General features: G+C 40.2%; 1 protein-coding gene across 4 annotated transcripts in view; it reads left to right on the top strand.

Annotated features, from left to right (window-relative positions):
• Positions 1-18,970, top strand: part of mib2 (MIB E3 ubiquitin protein ligase 2) — a 41,318-nt gene extending 22,348 nt beyond the window's left edge. For all 4 annotated transcript variants that reach the window (XM_027288391.1, XM_027288392.1, XM_010741150.3 and 1 more), the window contains exons 9-19: positions 786-948; positions 1,556-1,689; positions 3,965-4,113; positions 4,620-4,776; positions 6,046-6,200; positions 11,760-11,886; positions 11,998-12,258; positions 14,868-15,046; positions 15,160-15,353; positions 15,671-15,736; positions 16,063-18,970. In XM_027288391.1, coding sequence (XP_027144192.1) covers positions 786-948; positions 1,556-1,689; positions 3,965-4,113; positions 4,620-4,776; positions 6,046-6,200; positions 11,760-11,886; positions 11,998-12,258; positions 14,868-15,046; positions 15,160-15,353; positions 15,671-15,736; positions 16,063-16,304 — 1,827 coding nt within the window. In that variant the 3' untranslated portion in view covers positions 16,305-18,970. The remainder of the gene's footprint in view (positions 1-785; positions 949-1,555; positions 1,690-3,964; positions 4,114-4,619; positions 4,777-6,045; positions 6,201-11,759; positions 11,887-11,997; positions 12,259-14,867; positions 15,047-15,159; positions 15,354-15,670; positions 15,737-16,062) is intronic.
• Positions 18,971-23,944: the final 4,974 nt, after the last annotated feature.

The raw sequence follows: 23,944 nt of genomic DNA, 5'->3' as shown, positions 1-23,944 counted from the left end.
TAATAACATGAAAGCAACCAAACTCACACAGTCAGAACAACAACTAACAGCACCTACACAGTACATAGCCTGTGGTAGATAGTGTTACCACAGGCAACCCTGTGTTGACTGTCATTAAAGGGTTAACTGAGAGCTGCTTCCTGTCTCTCATTCTACACTGTTTGCCACAGTTATTTTATTTTCCATAACCATTTGGTGACCCCAGAAAATTATCTCATGACCCCTTTGTGGGTCCTGACTTCCTGGTTAAGAACAACTGCTTTATACCAGCTTCATAATACTTCAGAACTGAAGAATTGACTCAACATTAATTGTCAAACCAAGGACTAACGATTTACCTTTTGACATTTTGAAATGACCAACCAGTGATTCATTAGAAAAACATAATGTTCAGCACCCGCAAATTACTTCTGACTTGTTGGTCTTGATTTGACTTGAAAAGCATGACTTCGTAATGACTTTCCTCTGCATTCCGGTCCTTCCAGGCCTTTCCTGTCTGTGGCGTGATGTTAAAAGTGTCTTGCTTGGTTAAGAAAAGCCTTTATATGGAAGACCCATCCTTCTGTTTTAATAGTAACCTAATTCCTGAAAATTGAGTTTACAAGTAATCGCACTTTCCTGTAGCTGTTTCCTCGAAGGTGGCCTCGTTGTTTACCTGCAATAACAGAAGCCCTGAAATAAGTCCTGTAAATACTGTGAATGGCTCCTTTGTTTTTTTGACTCCTCTAAAAGTCCTTCCTAACCCATCCATACCACATCTACTTCACCTCCTGTTTTATTCCTAGGTGCTTGGCCAGATCGGGAAGGTGTTGAAAGTATATGCGGATGGTGACCTACGGGTGGCTTTTGGAGGCCAGACGTGGACGTTTAACCCAGCGTGCCTCTCGGCACAGCCCGTGGAGGTCGACGCCAACCTCATGACAGCCGAGAACCCCAACGAATCTGGAAGTAAGGCCTCTCCCAGGATGAGGGGGCTTCATCTGTAACGCTCCAGCTTCAGCTTTACCTTCTGCGTGCATTCACTCATCTTCCCACTGCCCTCACTCCAGCTCTGTCTCTGCCATGCATGCTTTCACTTACAGGCCGCAACTGTGGCGATCATGGCGACAGCCATGGCCGTTCCCTGTCTGTCTTTCTTCCGCAGTGTGTGTGCCGGGTGTCATTTCTTGAAATATTTCTCCCTATAGCATGTAAAGATGTCACTGCATGTCGACAGCAAGAGGCTTTGGCAGCACAGTAAACATTTGTCATCATGTCAGATGTTCTCAGCAGTCTTGTAATCATGACTACATATATTCTGTGTATGTGTTCACCTCTGTGGATGGGAAGACAACAGTGTGATGTGTGTATGTGTGCATGGAGGGACATTTTGACTCATTCCTGTGGTTTTTCATTAACAAATCCATTAACCAGTGTGTTTTTCAGTTTTGGCCGTCTTGAAGGCTTTCCAACCCCATTTCTCATCATGTTGTACACATTAGACTGATGAGGCTAAATGAATCTTTTTGTCTTATGCATGTTCCCCCTCTCTCCATCTGTGTATGTCTGTGTCCAGGTACTGTCATCTCAGTTTTGGAGAAGCTGCTGTCTCAGTCTACAGAGCAGGACAATCCCAGCCGGCTGGTCATCGAGGCAGCACACGGCAGTGCCAACAAAGTGCGGGAGCTGGTGCAGAAGTATCCTGACAAGGTTAGTGCAGCACTCCTTCTCTTTGCTGCAGTCCACTGCCTGTTCCAAGAGCTCTTTCCACCAGGACACCAAGACTGGGGGTGGGGAATTTAAGGGCCAGAGACTTAGTGTGCCAAATAAGGCAAAGAACACGTTATACACCAGCATTTGCCAGTCTGTCTGGTGCCACATTATCCACATTTTCACTACACACTCCAGAACTATTTACTTTGTGCTGTTTTGCTACAACCCTGTAGGAAAACATGGGACAGAGCCTTTTTTCTTTCCACCCTTCCTTCCAGCAAACATATTTATAGTCAATATGCCACTCTTCCAGCCCTTGGGAACTTGAGTGACTCCCATATTATAAGATTTACACACAAACGAGTCAACAACTTCTCCCATGAATATATAGTTGTTAATTCACAATATTGACACACATAATCAACAGAGAAATATGGAAATGGCAAGAGAAGTCAAACATGAGATATTGATTCTCATAATTTGATTGGCTTGTTTGGTCAAGAAACTCTGAGACTGATTATTAAAATGAAAGCAGGGAGAGGAGGGAGAACATGAGAGTGATGAGTGACTGAACATAAAGAGGTAAAAATAATATATCTCCTTTAAAAGAGGTTTTTAATCTCAGTGAAGCACTTAAGGTCTGTTTTATGCCTTACTAGATCTAATGTTTTAGAGTAGGTTTCCCTAAGCTGTTATGCTATTAAATGACAATAGAAGTTATATCAACATTAATACTGTTGCTATATGTAAGAGAGATCTTTTAACCTATTCAGCTGCATGTCCTGATGTCCTCAGCTGACATCAGTCTTTCAGAGGCTGTAGTGGGCTCCGTTTTAAAGCTGGTTTGTTGGGCTAAACTTTGGTGGTGGAAAAACTGGCAGACATGTCCGCTTTATGCTAATCCAATGCAGCTTTGGGCAAAAACCCATGAAGTTTTATGCATGCTGTATGAATGTGTTTTTTCCCTCTGGTGGATTTGAATATCTCTACTTACTGGGCTCCCCAGATAATATTGGAATTGCATAAATTTGGTCTGCCTGGAAAGCTGATCCTCTTGTGGATTCAATAAGCCCAATTGTATTCATGTGCGATGATGTTCCCATAGTAGCCATTTCAATTATGAAACTTGACCTATCTGAGTGGTCAACAATGGTTTAATTTTGCATGAAGTCTGTGTAACAAATGATATCAACACAAAAACTGGAGCAGCAACTTATAAGATATAATAGAGCATGTGGATGGATATTCTATACTTATATCATAATGTTCTTTATACACTCTAAACTTTCTAAATTTGAGGCACTTAAACAAAACACCATTCACCGTTTATTACAGGTCGGGCTTACAGAGGAACAGGAGAAGCAGGCCTCATGCACTACATCCTGTACTTTTCTCTTTTCTTGTACCTGACCTTTATTGGCTGTTTCCCATTTTTATTCAGATTTCTGCAGTAACCAGCTTGTGTTACAGGAGGATATCAAGACACCAAAAAACAAAGATATCTGCTAGAATATTTGTCCCGACTGGATGAGAAGAAGAAAAAGATAAATGGTCAAAGTCATCCCACATATGTTTCCTGTTGTAAAAACTGTTCCAATTTTACGCTTTGATTTATTTCATATATTTTTAAACTCATTTTTTTAGATTTGGACAAAACCAGACAAGTCATTTAAAATTGAACATAATGTCATGAAAGGTTATCAGACAAGTCAAGAATAACTACATTACTAAAAATACCGGTTAATCAAACAAGTAAAATACATGTATTTAACGCTTAAATTATATTTATCTCCTACACTCCTACTTATTTGGTCATTCTGTCTATTGTATTTCCTCTTCACATTTGTTCACACTGTGTGGCTGCTATCTTAACTGAAAACGTTGGTAGCTAAACACATCCAGCAGTAGCCATATCAGCTAGCTACCTCCCTGACTGCTCTTTCCAGACATAAAATCCTTGGTGGTTTAATGGTTAAAGGGAAAGGTGAATGGATAAAATCTTCTGCCATCGTACACTCTTTCGAGGTAAACTCTAGACATAGTTACCTCAGATGACCCACTCGTACACCGTAGATTATGATTCATAATATTAAAGCGTCTGAGATGTTCCGTGATGACTAACCTGCTTATTAGGATTATGTATGAATTACAAACGTGTTTGTTGTTGTTGTCCATACTCTGATTATTACCAGCTAGTCTACGCTCAGCTCAGTTGGTGTCCCGGCCATCACGGCCTCTAATGAATCTTGGACCACGTTTGTGTTCCTGGCAGGTGGATATAAAGAACCAGGGCAAGACTGCACTGCAGGTTGCTGCTCACCAAGGACACATGGAGGTGGTGAAGGCCCTTCTTCAGGCCAACGGCTCCATCGAGGTCAAGGATGAAGATGGAGACACAGCGTTGCACTACACCGCTTTTGGGTGAGGACACGCAAACACACAGTTTTCCTGCATTTTAGTGAACGAAGGTAACACACAGACATACCTCTACTCTTTGTGGCTTTAGACTGACAGATAACACAGCAGAGCTCTTGCCTGTCTTTTTCTTTGTAATGTGATAGTCCATTCAACAAAAGTGCCACCTAATCAGCCAGACACATCTCATCTTCTCACCACATTAATATCAGGATGTCAGCATTTGACAAAATCTATTCGGGAATTTAAACTTGTTGAAAATGTCTTTAGTAGTAGCACACTATGAAAACAAAATAGGCTGGTTTAAAAAGTTAATATTAGTATTCAACCCCTGAGCTTTGTGAAGCTCCCAGTAGATTTTTATAGTCTGTATTTGAGTTTTTCATTACTGGTTTGTATTAATGTATTTAAAAGCACTGTCTGGACAAGTCGAATCACTCAACAGAAACAGATGACTGTGATGAATGATCTGAATATTTGTCTTTTTCTGTTCATGGTGTCTTTCGTTGTAGTAATCAGGCAGAGATCGCACGGCTGCTGTTGAGCAAAGGTGCAAATGTCAACCTCCTGAACAACTCCATGTGCACGGCGCTCCACATTGCCGTCAACAAGGGCTTCACTGACGTTGTGCGAGTGCTGACCGAGCATTCAGCTGACGTTAATCTCCAGGTGAGAGGACGTAGAATGTTTAATACTGACCTTTGATTGACATTTGTCGACCTACAAACCTCCAGTGAATAGTTTGTTGTGTTTACTTCTCTGTTATTTTTCTTATGTTTTTTATTCCTTACATATTATTTGACTACATTAACTGGTAGATTGATTGATTCTGCACTGTGGCATCGAAAACAGCTCTGTGTACTTTGTATCATTGGCTTTGTAAACATTGTAATAATTAACCAGTTGCTAACATTTGTGTCGTGTGATAAGAGAGAAAGGTTGTTTTCAGATGTTAACCCACAGGACATTACACAGTCCAGCCAACTCTTGTTCAAAGATCAATTTCTATTACTTTAATGAAATCTAGTGTCTGTGCAGTGTTAGTGGATTTTATGCACATGCTGCACTATTATAGAAAAAGATCTGCGAAAAGTCCTTGTGTATGTTACATGGAATATGACGCCATATTCCTATTTTATCATAAATATGTATATATTTTAAATATCTTTAAATCAATAACACACAAACCCTAAGTAACCTACAAACCCTGACCATGCTTATTCTTGCTCGGTCACTGGTCAGGAGTGGTTCTAGGGTGAGCTCATGACTTAGCATGTAGCCAGTGACTGTGGGGTGGACCGCTGAGTGAGCTTCTCTTGTAGTGTCTGTCATTTGTTATTGACATGTTACCACGCTGTCCTTTTTAAGAAGTTGTAAACAGACAAATTCAAACATTTATGGCATTTGACTGCGACCATGCTTCACTTCAGCCCGCAGTCTTATTAAGGCATCTTAATGTCTGTTTTAGGGCATTTTCCAGGCCGTCTAACATGCCTGCAACCAGGCCCAGGATTCACTAACCGCATATATTTTCTGCTTGAGTAGTGAGTGGCTGCTCGGCTAAAAACACAAAGTAGCAGCCCAGAGTTTGTTTTTGTTTGTGCCACATGCAGTCGAAATGTACTGCAGCATCCATGACACCAATAATAAAGACCAAAATTAGTTTTCAATAAATTCACGTCTACCTTTTTGTATTATAGAGGATATTATATAATCATAAATTGTATTAATTTTAGATAGACACTGTGATCCATACAGCATCATCATGTTCATAACAAATTTGACAGTGGTATTGTACATTGTGTGGTATTTCCTCCTGGGATTATTAAAGTATTTCTGATTCTGATTCTGATTTTGCCTCAAGAAAAAGTTCAAACAGAACTGCAGTCCATCACTCACTGTGCTGCTGCTTTAAATTTTCTTTTTCTCCCCAATTAGGATTCGTACGGGGATACGCCGCTCCATGACGCCATCGCTAAAGATTTCCGCAACATCATCGAGATACTGGTCTTGGTGCCCAACATTGACTTCACCCAGCAGAACCACAGAGGCTTCAACCTGCTGCACCACGCTGCCCTCAAAGGAAACAAACTGTGAGTAGAGATCATATCCAAAATGTTCTAAAAGTATTTTTTATAGCTTAGAACGCACCCAGGTGCAGCACGTATTGTAAGAAGTGAGATTATTATTGAGCGTCTCTGTAAAGATTATTAATTTTTGGTGTTTATCCAGACATTTGAATATAGTTGGAATTTTCTTCTTGTGTGATTAGTGGAGCTACATCTTTTGGTACCAACATGCAGCCTTGCTGGTTGTCACTTGAGCTTATGATTTATCATAATTTAATAATGGCTAAAAAAGGTAATCATTGTAAATATGGTAAATAATGGCAAAAGTAGGGACAGGTCAACAGTGTGCATCTCTAAAAGAAAAATAAATCCATTGCATGTATGGAGTGCCATGCGTGTTCTTTTCAGACTGCTCATCTTTTGGTAGTTTTTGGTAACTAATATGAGCAGTGGAAATAATGGTGTGTGTGTGTGGGAATCTCTCCTGTGGGTTCAAATGAGGACTCAAAGGTCAATTCTCAACGCTATCTGTTACAGATAGAGCTCAACTCCCACACAGCTTCTGCTGCTGTCAGCAGGCTGGCGGTCAATATCAAGCATAAAATGCAACATTTACTTTTGCATCCTGTTTTCCTACACAATAACTTGTCCTCCAAATTCGCCACAAACTACATTAAGTGTAGTCTGTTTTCAGCAAAGCAGAGCCTAGGATTCAAGAGGGGACAAAAATTCCAGAAATCCAAACAAACTGAACAGTGGACCAGCTGATCTTTTCCCAGGGAAGACTTACTCAACACAGCTTTCATGAGTTGGCTTTAGGTTGTGTCACAGTGCTTTGGAGAAGGCGAAGAGGAAACACACTTATTTTTAATGAAAATATCAAAGATTTTGACTCCCAGTTCCTCCCAGAATGACACCATGTATTGGATTCCTCCAGGTGAAAGGTCAGCTCAGCTATTTTACTCTACACCAAGGTGCTTGAGGCCAAACATCAATGCTGCCTCACTGACACCTGTCACAAAGGCTCCATTGTCTTCAGACTGTGTTGGTTTTGGGCTGGTTGACAGTGGAGGTGCTTAATCACGTGCTGAGCCTTGATGGAGCACTGGGCCAGGCAGGCAGAGGCGCAGTGCATACGTGAATGTTCTCACAATGATAAGGTTTCATTCCTCAAACACAACTCTTTATTTTAGGAGTACCGGTGTCCTTCTCTGTCCATGTTGCATCACAGCACCGCCTATACACACACACACACACACACACACACACAAATCCCATGACTCAAACCAATCTCCTCCGTTGTGAGCAGCTGTCCTTTGATATATATTTAATCCAACGATTTTTTTTTATTTTTAAATTTTATATATTGTGTACCATCAGATACTCAGACATACTTAGACATTGATTGACACGTTGATCTGTGACATTATTTTCCCTTGCTATTTTCAATAGTAAAATTATTTATTATTAATCTTTGCTTGTCCCAGAAAATTATTTCAATATTCCCCTGTTTTTCTAGCTGAGCATGAGTAAAGGGTCTGAAGTATTGTGAGATAAACTGATAAGAGCCAGTGGCAGTTAATAATCAAACTAGACTCTAGCTTTGAATTTAGTTATGTAAAGTTCAGTAGGCTAACTGCAGGCTACTGAACTGCAACAGTGAGTGACAGAATGTCAGGAAGACAGTGCAAGTATAAGTTTAAATCATGCTTCCACAGAGAAGAATTTAACAATACATGGCACAGTCCCAGTCTGTCTCATTTTAGCTAATATTTATCAAGAAAATCTCTTTTTTTTTCTCACCGGTTTTGAAAAATTAACAAGACAATAAGTCTCCCCACAGGTCTGAGTAACTTCAAGTTGATAGATTTCACAGCAAACCAAGTCTGCCTGACTATGGTGAGGTTCCTGCCTCTTTGCTCCAGGGCTTGTATGACCTCATATGAACTTTCCTTCCCAAATTATAACAAAACCATGTAATGGAAAATTGTCCCTGGTTCTTTTTAAAGAGGTGCCATGAAGGAAAGGAAACAAGGATGAAAACACCAGCTTCACCATGAATTTCCTCCCTGAAGCGATGCCACTTCATTCAAAGTTTCACTTACAAAGTTTGAAAGTGTATTTTGTGTAATGTGATGGATTATATCTTGGAGACCAATAGAGAGTGTGAGCTCTGTTACTGTCATCAGTAAAGATTTTCAGGATGCTGGTAGATTCCCATAGCTTGGTCCTGCAGACTCTCCAGCATCTACTTTGGCCAGTTTGTCAAGTACTAAACCAGTCAAAAAAAGAGTATTAGTCAATCTATTACTCTCATAAAAGGAAAGCGTTGAAGTGCTAAATTCTGACCTCCCAACTTCACCTCCCAGTGACCCACATTTCCTCTTCACTAGTGCTCCTGACTGTAATGTCAGGACAGTCTTGTACATGAGTGCAATATGGGGAAAAATACAGTCTGCAAGGGATAACAGAGAGAGGAAAAAGAACAAGGGTAGTGGCCACAGTAGACAGTCATTTACTAAAACGTCCGATCTGTTCTGGCAAGTGTCATATGTGCAGTGCTGGGAGTTTAGGCTGCACTCTCCAGCATTCATTTAGCCTGACATCAGCCGCCCGGCATGGAGTAGAGACGCAGGATTTACAGTGTTCGGGATTACCGGTTCATTCATGTATCACCAGCAGGCCTACACTACATTGTAGGCCAGGTGTGTTTGTTCTGGGTTTAATACAAATTTAAATACACAGTTTGAATGTTTGCGGACATTATATTGATAGCAAACAAATCTCGTCACAGTTTGTCTTCTATTTGAACTGAGATTCATCATTGTGGAGTAAATTCATATCATTTATTAGAGTTTATAGGATGTTCTTAAATGTAATCCACCTGTGATGTATACCTCTGCATGGGATATTTTTACCATATTTAGCTGATTTCTTTACAGTTCTCATTTTAGAAATGAAAGATAATCCATAAAAGCAGTAGATTTTTGGGGTTTGTTCTTGTAAGCAGCTGTGGCCTTCTGTTTCTTGTTTTATCTAGTGACCGAAAGATGAGAATGTTTTGTTTATTATAGTATTTATTTATTGTGAGGAAATGGAAAAGGAGGGCTAGAGGCCAAGTTCACATACAGTCCTGGGAAAGAAAAGAAACAAGGCAAGCGGCCAGATTTCTTCTGGAGTTTTCAGCTTGACAGCAGAGGCAAATGGATGTACAGGATAGTTAGTCTGTTTACTGTATTTATTGAAAAGAAAGAATAACTGGCTTCTTCTTCCCTTTTTCCTGTAAGCTCACCTCCTAAAAAACGTCAGAAAATTCATTTGTTTCCTGACAGTTTGGTCTGTTCTTCCAGACTCTTCTTTTTCTGGGGTTACTTTGTGCCTTTTGACAGTACAGTGTAAACTGTCTGACACACACCAGATTTTGCAACATCAAAGCCTTATATTTTCATTTCTTTTGTAAGATAATTAGTGCTCGCCATGCTACATTTCTTCTGCTTTAATCCAGCTTTGATCAAGAAGAAAGTCACAAACAAGCCTGACTCAAACTCCCCAAAATAACCAAATTATGACTTCAGTCTCCAGAAAAATCATTTCCATCATGCCCTCTAGCTGTTGCGTGCAAAAACGTTTTTGTACAAAACTGCCCTGAAACGTCGGCCCAAGACTGAATATTCATGAACACACAAGAGTAATGATTATGGAAATAATTCCAAGAAATGAGGCGTAGTGGGTACAAAGGTGACACAACCCACACGGCTGTGCCTGCTTCAGATCTGCTAGGGTGAGCTCTTTAGCTAACGATGGTGCTCTGGAGACAACTTGAAAGCAGGAACGATATTTCCCTCTATCAATACTGTCACCACACACACACACACACACACACACACACATATACACACACACACATATACACACACACACACACACACACAGCTGCATTGCAGGTACCAGTGACCTCCAACACAATGTCTCTCCAACCGCCTTCATCCTTGATAATACAGATCCCAACATATGTGACTGCATGTGTAACAAAGCAGCCTGTGCTCTTAGTAACTTGTTTAAAATGTAACAGCAATCTGCTGCTAATGAGGCTGTAAACATTCAAATTTGTTAGTTATCACAATCAAAGGTGCATTAAAACTGTTCATTTTTACACTGATGCCAAAATAATTGCATTTGTCATGTTCCCTCTGCAGCACTGGGATCATTTATCAGGATAATGCAGACAAGTCACAAATTAACTTTATGACTGTACTTTTGTTGTTAGGGAAGCACCAGTTGTTAAATATTTTACTGTTACTGTTTACATAGTGTGTTAATTATTTGATGATGTATCCTCCCCAATACATGTTTTTAATTCTATCTAAGAGTCAAGTCAAACTGTGTGCAGGGTTGTCATGAGAATTAATTCATGAAGAAATCACACATGCATGTCATATACTGTGCACGCTTGCAAGTTTAAACCTTAAATACTTTTAGTTGCTGGAAGCAGAATAGTTCCAAATTGGTGCTGTGGGTGTGCTAGATAGAAAGACATTTTATACAAATAATATAATTAATCATAACTCTAAGGATGAAGCTAAAATGTATCTTTAAATAGCACGTTCTCCTTCTTGTATGTATTTCTTATTCATGAGACTTTTTACTGCTTTATTAATATTGGTTAATAATAAGCTGGAATACCTCATCTATCAACATCTGTTTCCAAACAGTGAAATCCAGCAGAGCTAACTTAAAATTAGCCTAATACATAGAAAGGTTGGGTCACGTCGCGCCCAACGTCCTGGCTGCTCACTAAGGCTGTTGGCTTCAATTTCACACGTCATAAAGCAGACTCAGCTACAGAGCAGCCCGGCCTCACACTGCAGCATCAGTCCGCTGCATCAATCACAAGAGAAGTTCTAATGGTCGCACTTCACTGAATGTGGTGTCACCCTTCAGAGGAACTGAACGTTGTGAACACTCATATTAAAATGAACGTAAAAAACTAGATTGATGTCAGAGAGGACAGTTCAAGGCTTTTGACCTTGAAAGATTTAAACATTTGTCCTCAGCGGTGTCAGATCAGTGATATTCTGTCCATATAAAGGATGATAGATATCTACTGTTTAAGGCTTAAAGCGTCAATTTACACTTCAGGTAGGGGCGTATTCAAAACCCATCAGGAGGTCATTTGGCTGTATTTAGTGAGAACTGACTGCCTGTTGTGACTCAGTGTTTCCTGGTTAGATCGACTTGTTAGCAGCTGCCTCTCTGTCCAAGCTCATGTGAAGTTCACTGTGGGACAGGATAAAATAAGCTTCATATTCTGAGAGGTTTACGCTTCCTGCATGCTCCACAGTCTGCAGTGGTGCTGTTGCACTCTCACTGTGTCTGATCAGGTTTATGCTTAAATTTATATATGGCTATAAAAGTCTCAACAACCAGTATCTGAATCATTTTTTAAAGTGCTGGACTTTAGGTAGTTTTTTTTTTTTTTGCAGCAGCTTGCAAAATAAAGGATATGACTGTTCTTAATTTAAGGCGTGTGGAGTGTTGTGCACTCTTCCTAATTGAGTCTTGTGTTGTTTGTCCTGGCTGCAGGGCCACAGAGAAGATCCTGGCCCGAGCACGGCAGCTTGTGGATGTTAAAAAGGAGGACGGCTTCTCCGCATTGCATCTGGCAGCCCTCAACAACCACCGTGATGTCGCCGAGATCCTCATCAAAGAGGTGAGCTGAAGACAAGTCCTTTTATATGTTTATATTTTAATATGTAATTTAAACTTTTTTTGCCGTAGAGAAAAATAAAATTTGTCCCCCCACTGCCTCTCTCTCTCACAGGGACGCTGCGACATCAACATCCGCAACAACCGGAACCAGACGCCGCTGCAGCTGGCTGTAACGCAGGGCCACATCGACCTGGTGCAGCTGCTGGTGGCCGAGGGAGCTGACGTCAACATGGAGGACGAGGACGGTGACACGGCCATGCACGTGGCCCTCCTCCGCCCACAGCTGGCCAACGTTATGCTCAGCCCCACTGTGGGAACCAGCAGCACGGAGGAGAGCAGTGAGGGGTGCTCCTCCACATCGCTCTACTGCAGGGTGAGAGCCGACGGCGAGTTGGCATGTTGTTGACTTATTCTTTAAACTTCTTTCCTACTTATTTTGGTGTATATTCTGGGTATTGTTAGGACTGCTGGAAACTAAAGAGACACAACTCAGCTTCCAAAAGGTGTAAACACAAGGCTAAATAAAGACCAGCAAGAGTGTAAATAAAGACTGAAGAGATGGTTACTTAAGAATTCACGTTAAATGGAGGACTAAAGGTAGAGTATGTGAAACATTAAAAGGAGAGTACATATAGGCTAAATGAGGTGTAAATAGACACTAAAAGGACTAAAGGTCTGAACAAAGGATTAATGCACTGCTAAGGAGGTAAAAATAGACTCATAGTGGCGTAAATAAAGACTTGAGGGATGAGAACAGACTTAATCTTAAAGCAGGGAGGGGATGGTAAACAGTAACAAAGGGAAGGAATGCAAAGGTGTCTGTTTATAGTCTGGGGGGTTAATCAGGGCAGTTAGTTGGCTTTTCCAGGTAAATGATGAGAATGCAAAGGAAGTCCGGGTTGAATGATGAGCGTTAACTAAAGAGAAAGGACTTTGCTTTCTTGTGTAAACAGGGTAAGAGAGAGGGGTTAACAGAGGAGAAAGTAATCCGATAGGAGTGTACTAATGTGGTGCTATATTAAAGTTAAAGCAGGCGCTGCATCTACAGTTTGTCGTTTCCAGGGGGGGCAAAATAAACCTTGCGATTTTAGTGCACTGAAGTCCTAAAATTTAAGACTTATTTTGTCAGAAAAAGAGATTACCTCATCTTTGACTTAAATCTCATATCACTCTCTTTTTCTCTTGAACATAAGTGCTGGCGCAAGACTGAGAATGATGGTGTAATGAAGGCAGAGAGGAAGTGCTGAAAGGTTGAGAAGTGAAGAGGGCCCACTTAGTGTAAGAATATAGATTTGGCACAGCGGGGGCTCTAGTTTAGATGTCCGTGGAGTATGGTGTAAACACACCATGTCATCTTTCCCCAGAGGACGTCTTGAACTTTGATAGTACCACACTCCATCAATCCAATGAATCCAAAAGAAGCAGTGTGTTATTGTCAATCCTCAGAGGCACTGAAGTTACTGACTGAATCCTCTGGCCTGGACAGTTTGACATTTTGAATAGTAATCTAAGTTTGTGGGGATCCCACGTGTCACCACTGCAGTCAACACTGATGACCTGTGGCAATGTTCATATTCATTATGACAAGCAAAGATGATGCTGCTAGCAGAATGACAGTTCCAATGAACCTGAAGGAAGCATGTGATTATTTACTGTTAGTTTAGTACCATTAAACCTGCATTGGTTCATATTTTTGGTTTTTTTTGTGGTGAACACACATATTTGGAGCTGTGTTTCATGTGACATGGCGATTGTAAGTCCAATATTCCCTCTAGGTGCTAACTGTGTCTCTCTATTGTTTGGTGCTGAGCAGGTAGTGTACAGTAGGGTTGTTTTTGGAAACAGCTGCCTGCTGTGGCTGGAAACAACGCTATGAGAACAGTAAAAGGGAACCACAGTGAGTTTTTGGGCTGGACGGCTAAACAATGAGCTGAAACTTGCTTCAAAGCAGAGGCGAGCTGATGAACTTTTTGAAGTTTATATAGTTACCTCTTCATACTTCCAGGTGGAACAGAACACTAACATTGTGTCTGTTGACCCAACAAATGCTAAGCCCAACTGCTCTGCTGAATGCTCCGTTATGTGTGTTAACTTTGACCGCTTGCTGTTTAGTGCTGAGCAGGTAGTGTACAGCGGCTTTCTAAAAACTTTTCTGAATGAAAACATTGCTGAAGAGAGCAGTGAGACGAAAACAAAACAATGAAGTTGTAGGTCAGAGTTGGGTAATAATTCTCTGTGGATTCATTGCTAGGAAGTGAAACCTCACATAACAATTAAACCCAGTGTTAATAAAAATGTTTTAAACACCTGCCAAGGGATTTGTCCACCAGATGTTAACATCGCAACTCTATCCACCAGAAGTCACAGCGTCTCTTTTAATCTCATTCATGCTCTCAGAGAGCCGTTCACTCACAAAGAACTAGTTTAATATTCCTCTTTAACAGACCTTGACTCTGCGCTTTGTGCAGCACTCTTTATATGAGCACTTAAAATCCAGTTACATCAGGTGGTGTTGATCATTGCACACTGGTGAAGAACGTCCTTTCAAGTCTACATGACCGCAAGCACTGCAGCTCCACTCAACATCCTGGGCACCTGCCAAGCCAACACACACACACATACACACACAAAACACACACACACATGCACACACATACACACACACACATGCATGAAGGTGGCTTGACTTTAGTGCTTAGGTCTGTTTTGGCCATTGTCAGCAGATGAGTTATTGGGCTCTTCAGGGCTGATTAGATTTATGTATCAGCCTCAGCTGGTCTTACTTCAATTACTTTTTTGATGCTCGCAATAAGCTGCGTCCTTGAAGTTTTTCAAAGTATTCTCAACTTCCGCCATTTCCACAAGAACTGTTCTTAGCTTCATTAGGAATATGTTTGTAGAACATTGTTTTAACTCCAACTTCTTCTCCCTTCTTTTGTCTTTCCCGTCCTCTCTTCTCGTCACTGTCACGTGTATCCACAGCTGAATGCTTCAGGTCTTCTGGGGAATACCGAGCTGAGTGTTGGCGCAGCCATCGCTTGTTTTCTAGCGCAGGAGGGGGCTGACATCAACTACGCCAACCACAAGGGCAAGAGTCCCTTGGACCTGGTGGCAGACAGCACCATGCTGCAGCTCATCAAGAGCTTCTCTGAGAAACACAGGTAGATGTCTGTAAAAAGCAACGCTAAAATTCATAATTCCTATAGAAAATATACTGTTGGATTGATAAACTAAAGCTCAGAGCACGTTGTTATAGCTGTGTGTTATCTCTCAGGTTGCAGCGTCTGCAGGCCATCACATGCGGACAGGGTCTGAGCAGTGCCAGTTTGCGGCGAGTCCACACTACCCCCAACACCATGACCAACCTGGTTTTTCCCACGCCGCCTGGGCCCAGTGAATGCCTCATCTGCTCCGAGCTGGCTCTGCTGGTTCTCTTCTGTCCCTGCCAGCACAGCGTGGCCTGTGAAGGTGAGTTTAAAGAAAAAGACAGAGAACAAAAATAGAGAATAGTCTTGCTTATATCTTTTAAAAAGGATATATCGTGGATGGCTTTTAATAATATCGAATAGTACCTGAACAGAAGTTGTGATGTGATCCAGGTAGTGTCAGTGTTTGAATCTCCTCACCTGTTTAAAAAATCTTTCTCTACAGTTCCCTTCACTTTCTATCCTGGATATTAAATAATGTGGCCAGAATCTTTATACTGTTCATGTTTTTTTTGTCAAATTGTATTCTCTTTATACCTATTGTGCATCTCCCTACTGAACTTGTCCTTGTCTAAACAGAGTGTGCCCATCGAATGAAGAAATGCATCAAATGCCAAGTCACAATCACCAAGAAAATTAGACAAGGTGAGAAGAACCCTCTTATTCTTGCTGTCTGATATAAGTTACTAGATACTGAATATTAGAAGATAGAAACACTACAGGTATTCTGTATATTTTCATGTTTGGGACAGAAAACCTTTAAGAGACAGCTTTTATTTCCCTGTTTGGTTTATTTATGTATTTATTTTTTGCTGAAGAAAGTCATGAAATCCTGCTGGTGTTAAAGAGTCTGACAGCTGTTGGATATATACACATCTTTGTTATCTTTTAACCAGTAGCACATAAATGTGACTTTGTTTCTATTAACATCATTAAAAAAAACAAAAAAAAAACTATTATCATCCCCGCAGACCAAACAGAAGTGGACTGCAGCCCCGGCACCGAGAACTCGGAGCAGCACAACCTGCTGGAGCAGCTGCAGTCTCGCTACCGCCAGATGGAGGAGCGAATCACCTGCCCCATCTGCATCGACAACCACATCAAGCTGGTCTTCCAGTGCGGACACGCCTCCTGCATCGACTGCAGCGCCGCGCTCAAGACCTGCCCGATCTGCCGGCAGACCATCCGCGAGCGGATCCAGTTATTCGTCTGAGCTTCTCTGTCCTCTCAGGCTCTTAACGACCCAAAGAGGATGTTGGAGGGGGCTGGAGAATAGCGTGGGTAGGAGGAGGGGGGGGTCAGCTGTTACCTTTTGAAGACCCAGTGACCTATATCTGCCCATCACACCCTCCTGCTCACCACCTTCCCCCCCTCCACAATTATAAAATACTCACTCAGCCCATAGTTTGCTTTACTGTAAGACGCTGTGTTACATCAAGTCCACTGTTTGTTACATTTTCACTAGTTTTCCCTCTTGAGCAGGAACACGTCAATAACTTTAACTTAATTTCCAGCGTCAGAACTAACGTTCCGCCGAGCTTGACGGGAAGCAGACGGAGGCGAAAGTTGTGAGATGGTGCTGCCGCTTTGAGTACTCTGATTGGTAATCTGGAAGAAAAAGTTCCCCCACCTCTTCTCTTCTTTTCCTTCACTCCCGCCCAGCCGCCTGTAATCTGTCCTATCTTTGCTGCTTTAAGTGGATGTCTGTTACCCATCATCCTCTCTGGCTGTCTGGCCTCCTCTGTTTACAAGGCTGTGCAGAATCAGTCCCACTCCCCCCTCCTCCCCGTCTTCTCGCCCCTCAGCCTGTCCTGTGAATTATGTTTGCTCTCATCTGTACCAATCTCTTAATAATCAGTGTTAGTCTCTGCAGAGAGAGTTGGTATAACTAAAGGCTCTCTATATAGTCCCCAACCACTCGCCTGTATGCAAGGGGAAATACACACTATATATGCATGAATATATGCATATTGTAAAGCTGAAAATGACTGTGTTGTCATGGGTGATTTGTCGTTGTTGTTGTTTTATTTCTCTCTGGTTACATTTGTGGTTTTTAATGTACCGATAAGTACAGATTTTTATTTATGTGTGAAAGGTGGTATTACTTAATAATGTCCTTTTTTTTTTTTGTTAGTTTGTGTTTGCTTGGCAAAAACGTTTTTGTTTCTACTGAAATTCACCCCAAGCCTATGTCCTCTACTCAGGGTATCAAATCATTGATAGCACTTGTGATATCCATAAAAGGTTAAACAGCCGCCCCCCACCTCGTCCACACCCACCATGACAGAGCTACAGTGTATCGGATCATTCTTGTGGACAGTCACTGAAAGAAAATGGTCACGAAGCTGTGCGTAGTGACTCAACATTGCAGAAGAACGACTCAGTTCACTTTCTTAACCTTCAAAATGTCATTCTCATTAGTGAAACGAATGTTTGCAGAAGAGTTTCTGCAACAAAGCTGACATTTTTCCTTCCAAAATACACACACACACACAAAAAAAAATCCATAAAGCATCCCAGAAGCACCAGTTGGCTTTATCTCTGTGTTCGGACAGAAAGCATTGTGTTGGTCTGCCTGTTTGTGTCTGAAGACCACAGTCTGTCTGTCATCTGACTGGTGTAGAGACCCCTAACGAGCAGCGGGTTCACAGTCTAAAGGAGGATACTTGTGTTTTGTTATTTATCCACCAGATGTATTGTAAGATATAGAATCAGAAGGGCAAAAACATAACATGTTTGTTTTGAACCTCTCGTTTCACGTCTACCCTCCTAGTCGAGTCGTGTCAGAAGAAAAGAAAAAAAAACTTTTCCCCTCTGGAGTTGTAGATTGTACATCATCTTCATCCTCTCTAATGTTTTAGTGTGTTTTCTTGAAGGGCTTATGCATATGAGAAAAAAAAAAACGTATCTATTTAAAATTTTATTTAATTTTTATTTTCTATAATAAGCTTCCAGAGAAAGGAGGGTTTTATTTGTCTTCATTAGATCCCAAATTTTGGGAGAGCCAATGTTAAAGATGTACATTTGAATGTCGGGGGGTGAAAAAATGTATCCTGTCTCACTCTGCCTTTTATTGTGTGTAAAGAAAAAAAAAACAGATCGAAGAGAAGGAGCTGGAGAGACTGAGACGCGTATACCACAAGGTTTACTTTGAGGAAAGAACTTTTACATCAGTGCCAAATCGCATGAGGATGTGCATGGGCATGCACGCCCGAATTTATCTAGGCGCACTATGCTAAACCCCTCCGAGCTCAAGCGAGGGTTCAATTATTCCAGCAGTGTGAAGTAAACTAAAAGCAAACTTTAAACGTTACAAACATTTTCTTTAGTTCAAAATCAGAAGTATTATCTCAGCACACTCAGTTACTGGTTTTAGAAGTTGAGCTAATAGTGTTAGCCTCCTAACTTTAGCTGTAATGCTCTGAACCTCCTCATGTTCTCGATGATAAGTGATGCAACACTCACTTGGAAAATATTATCAGTCCCGTATTGTTTGGAGCTTTTTACAAGTATATATATTTATATTTTATGAGACATTATCAATCAAGGGACAAGTTTCTTACAGAAATTTCGACATTTTAAGGATTGTCCATTGGTGTCCTAAGTTGATGGGTTTACAGGCCAAGGCAATAATGTTTTAGAAAGATGTTTGAGTTCTTTCTTTTTCTCTCCCCTTTAAGGAGGTGGCTGTGAGGGCGGGAAACAATTTATGTATAAAAACACTATTAAAGCAGCAAATGTTACTCTTGGTGTTTGTACAGTTCAGCTCTTGGAGTTCTGATGTTGGCCTTACTGTCCATTCCTCCTCTGTTGATGTTTTTTCAGTTGTATTCTGTACAAAAATATTTTGCAATAAATATGGAACTGTTTTCTAAGGACTTCCTGTAGACGCTTTTGAATTATTTGGATTCTTTTCAGGATGTTCTGAGATGATGATGACAGCTGAACATCTTTCAGAAATGTCATATTTCAGCAGAGAACTACTGTAAACAATTGACACTATGGTGAAAATGTTTCATTAGCTTCTGTCTCATCAGTATTGTGTCTTTATTCTCAGTGTCAGCCCCTACATGAAGACGATAAATGTGTTAGATCTTTTTTTTTTACTTCTTCCACCAAGTCTCCCAGGAAGAGGGCGTTCTTCTTGATTCTGCACAAAATCTTAAATGCAGTGAAGAATCCTGTAATAACTGTACAGTATATCAGCCTTATTTATGGAAGACGTTGAGTCTTAATTGAGTTCCCAAAATCAACAGGTTAATTTGATCAAATTAAAAACGCTGCACCTTTTAAGTTTTTATAAAATCAAACTCTTTTAGTCGAACTCTACTGACTCCAGTGAAATAAAATGTTAAATAAAAATTTTCTTAATTGACAGGAGCATTAAAATGAATATTGAAGATCTTGTTGAATTGGAAAAACATTTCTTAACCTATTTCACATCATCATCCGCCCACTTGATTTTCTCCTCAGTTCAGGTAAACAACAGGCGAGCAGCTTGTGTTTGCTGTAACCCATTTAGACTCTTGGGTACCTGTGCAGTGTCTCCAGTTAAATGCTGTTGTGTGCCACTTCTTAGTCCTAATTGTCTTACGGCTCAGATGGCTTTGGCATATGACTCAGCGCTTTAGCTGTGACGTCCTCTCTGAGGACAGGGTGACAGCTTTGAACATGCGGACTACCCGCAATGCCACAACAATCCACAACAAATGTCTTTTCTTCTTCTATGTTTATGTAAAAATAACCTGTATGCATACAGCCTGTAAGTTTTCATATCAACCTCTGAGATATGACATGAAATCCAAGTGTCCTGTCACAATGACATGCAAATCTTAGTACAAGGAGAAGTGTTGGTGAAACAGGAATTTTACAGGATTGTCAAATTGATCACATCTGGAGTCAAACTGTTTTGTTTCAGAAATCAAATGACATTCCTAATTACTGAATTATTTCAGATCAGTTTAGAAAAAAGTCCTCTATATATTAAGAATTTATGCATATCTATATAATGTATTGTGAACCTTTTTCAGTATTTATAGTATATTTTACATATTCATATTTATCACCTTTGACCTTCTGTCATATATAACTGTTAATAACTGCTCTTCTTTATTGTCTTATGAACTCTGTGTGGTAGTTTATTTTTATTATCTATGATCTTTCTGTCATAACACATCAAAATGCAATCTAACAGAACAACATTTATATATAGTATTTATAGTAATTTAATCAGCTCCTTTCTGATTCAATCTACAAAAACATGAGTTATAAGCTTCATAAAAGTAGTGTTTGCTGTTAACATGGGTCTATTATTTTGTCCACCTTGTGTGTCAGAGGAGCAGAGCTTGTGCGGACACGATGTGACGAGGCCGCCATCTAGTGGTACATGTAAAATCAAAGTATTGTTTCCTGTTGTGTAACCTCACTGGTTATGATGTAGCTGACCAACAGATCAAACCAACTGACCACATTCACACATCAACACACATATCTATGGAGGTCACCACCTTTAATCAGTATCCTTAAAATATTTTTGTTCTGTCCATTTTATACTTACACCCGACACACACTCACACATTATGATTTATATATCTATGTTACTTTGTTTAGCTGACTGAATGTAAAGCTGGAAGTGATTTCCGACAGGTAAAGAGAGGAGAACATCAGCGTCTCCTACAGGGGGCACACTTGCTCACAGAACTGCTCCCTGAGCTTTCTGCCTGCTGAAGCTTCCTCTGCTGTCAAAACTCACTGGCTCAGTTTTCCTCAGTATTTTCTTTGTAATCTGGTATCAGCATTTAACTGCTGTCCTATCACTGCGTCAAATAGTTTGTCTTCAGGATGATCCTCTGATCTGGTCCTTCTCGGCATGAATTCACATGTAAACCCTGTTGGTGCTGAAATCACACTCAGCTGATAGCAGGCACTGGACAAAGAAGGGTTTGAAACTGGAAAAAGTAACTAAGTGTTGAAGATGAGGTGGTCTTTATCTGAATATGTGGGTTAGGATGAATAAGGTCACTTCAGGTCAGCAGTTCAGTCAGGTCTTTGATGTGTTAAGACAGATTAGGGAGACTGATCCACAAAGACCTGTTTGAAATAAAGGTTTAATCATGTAGGGAAATATGCTTTGCTTTCTTGCTGCACGTTAGATGAGAAAACTGATGCCACTGTAACGTCTGTACATTGAATACGAAGCTGCAACCAGCAGCTGCTTTGCTTAGCTCAGCACAGAACCAAACAAGCTTTCATGAGCAAAGCAACCAAGTAGGCTTGAGGAAGTCACTGTGTCAAGACATATAATACACGCACAGTACAATACACACAACCTGTCACACCAGTTTACGTATGGATTAAACAAACAACATATAACATGTTTCAGAGCACATGGATGTTGTGACCTTTGAACAGTGCAGCTTGCTTTTTGCAGCTAATATTCAATCTCTTGTATCACTTTGATTAGGGGGGCATTTAGCTCTTGTACCCGACTTGCTTGATGAAAATAGATGTTCATTTAAGAGCTTTAGATGAGCCGATTTATGAAGATTTACATTTTTTTTTTACTTATTAAAACTAAAATTTTCCTCATATTAATAAAAATGAGAGAAAAATGTTAGAGAGGTGCATTTAGAGATACAATCAGAACTCTTTTCTTACACTTTACTAAACCCATTAATTAAAATGAGTCGACTAAATGTGTAAAATCTGTATTAATCAACCAGAATTGGACAAAAGGACTAAAAAAATGACTAAATGTATTTAAGTCGAAAGACAATGACTAAAACTAAATCAAAATGTTCAGTCTACTGATTCTAGCTGTAGCTTCATATTATTAACCTGGGATGTATTGGGTTAAAAAGAGGCTTTATGTTATGTTATTGGCATTGGTCATAAATGAGCATTTATTTAAAATATAAACACAGACTGTTCACGGGCACACATGCGGCATTCAAGTTTATGTTCCTATAATTTTACAGAAATCCACTGGTTCCTGACTCAACAAGGAAGAGACTTCTCTACAGGACGTTGAAAGTTAAAGATATTACAGATTAGACGTTGTATAAACAGTTTGTAGGGGGGTTAACTGTCTGTTGGTGTTCTGTGACCTGTTCCTGTTTTCTTTCTGAAAAAAAAAACTCCAACATGGTTGTAAAGACAATAAGGGGAAATCGTTTAGTTTAGAGGTTTGACATGTCTCACCCAGATGCTGAAAATTTAGTAACTTACTGATTAACAATCAATGTACAAACCTGGGTTTTTGTTTCAGGTTTGCCTCATTTCCTCTTTAAAAAGTACAGTATGTGACTAGTTGACCTGTACTTCCACTCAGTTCACTCAGCCAACTGTCTCCTACACCATAATAACATCTTATCAGTACACTTAGCCATACAAAAATCTCCTGTACCCCACTAGTAGCACTTTTTAAAACTGTGGCCCAAATCTGCTCATTATTATTAGCAGCTGACTTTAATCTGCTCTGTGTCTGAATATTCTCACCAGTCCAGTGTTCATTTTTGTCTGAATGACACCTGAACAGAGCTTTTAAAAGCTGTTGGATCTTACTGCTGCCTTTGACACTGTATGTTTGACTGTTCATAATTGGAGGACAGTCTCAACATTTAACAGAAAACTCTCTGTTTTTGTAGGAAACTATTCCTTTTGTTCCATTGTCCATTATAACACAACATTAGATTTTTATATATATATATATATATATATACAATGACTGCAGAATATCCTAATTTGTTTTCTATGTCTGATGAATACAGACAGAAGTTCACAGACAAAGTGTTTTACGTTTTGTGTGTGCCTCATGTCTGTCTAGGTTATGTCTTTTATAGCTATAATGTCTAAAGAGCAGGGTCGTGTTTACTGTATTGGTTATACATTGTTCGTTTGTATGGTGTATGTTTTGTTCTTTTGCTCTTATTATATTGATGTTGTCAATGAATCCCATGAAAACACCAAAACCAACCAGTGATCATACCAACAAGTGTCTGTGTAGCTAAAGCCTGATATACCTTATCCCTCTGTGCCACAGAGCTCTATTGTTGCACTGGGAACATGTTGCAGCCCTGTTGCTGTAAATAGTTGTAAATGCGTACTAATCCACGATAAAAAAAAAAATAAGAGAAGGAAATATTATTTATTTTATAGCACTACAGTTATTACAGTCATTCCACACACACACACACACACACACACACACACACACACACACACACACACACACACACACACACAAAACAAAAAACAAAAAAACAGGAGAACATTTATAATGAATGTTTTATAAAAAGGCAAAAGTAATTAATAATGTTAGTATTGATTTAATTTGGTTAATACATGTAAATGTGTCCAGTGCTTAAGACTTACTGCCACAAAGCTGTCGCTGGATTCATGATCTCCTGAGAATCCACTGTTTGTTAAGGTGTGGTACCCTGAGTGAATCCACACGTACTCCTCTGGTTTTAACACAAAATAATATCTTTGCCCCTTTTTTGTCCTCTGGTCTTTATACAGTTGTCAGGTTTAGATGTTTTGGTGGAAAATACCATAAGACACCGGGACTTTTCCTTTCCTTTGGCTTGTTTGGTGAATTGACTCCCCTGCAGCAGGAAGAAACCAGCCATTCAAGATGAGGTGGCTTTGTTTACACTGTCACTATACACCTGTTGTTGCATCAACAAGTTGCGCTGCATCAGTTGCTTTTCATTTGAAATATGAACAAAAAAATCACCAGCAGTTAAACAGTTGCTGAGGATTTGCTGATGTGGTTTGTGTCTTGAAACTGAGTAGTTTGGATAGGTGGAGGGGAGATGGTTGCCATTGTTTTGTGGATGCAGCAGGTGAGAG

The sequence above is a fragment of the Larimichthys crocea genome, chromosome XV (assembly GCF_000972845.2).
Source record: "Larimichthys crocea isolate SSNF chromosome XV, L_crocea_2.0, whole genome shotgun sequence".
Lineage (NCBI taxonomy): Eukaryota > Metazoa > Chordata > Actinopteri > Sciaenidae > Larimichthys > Larimichthys crocea.
Note: the sequence above shows the minus strand (reverse complement) of the source record. Positions and strands in the feature narration are given on the sequence as shown.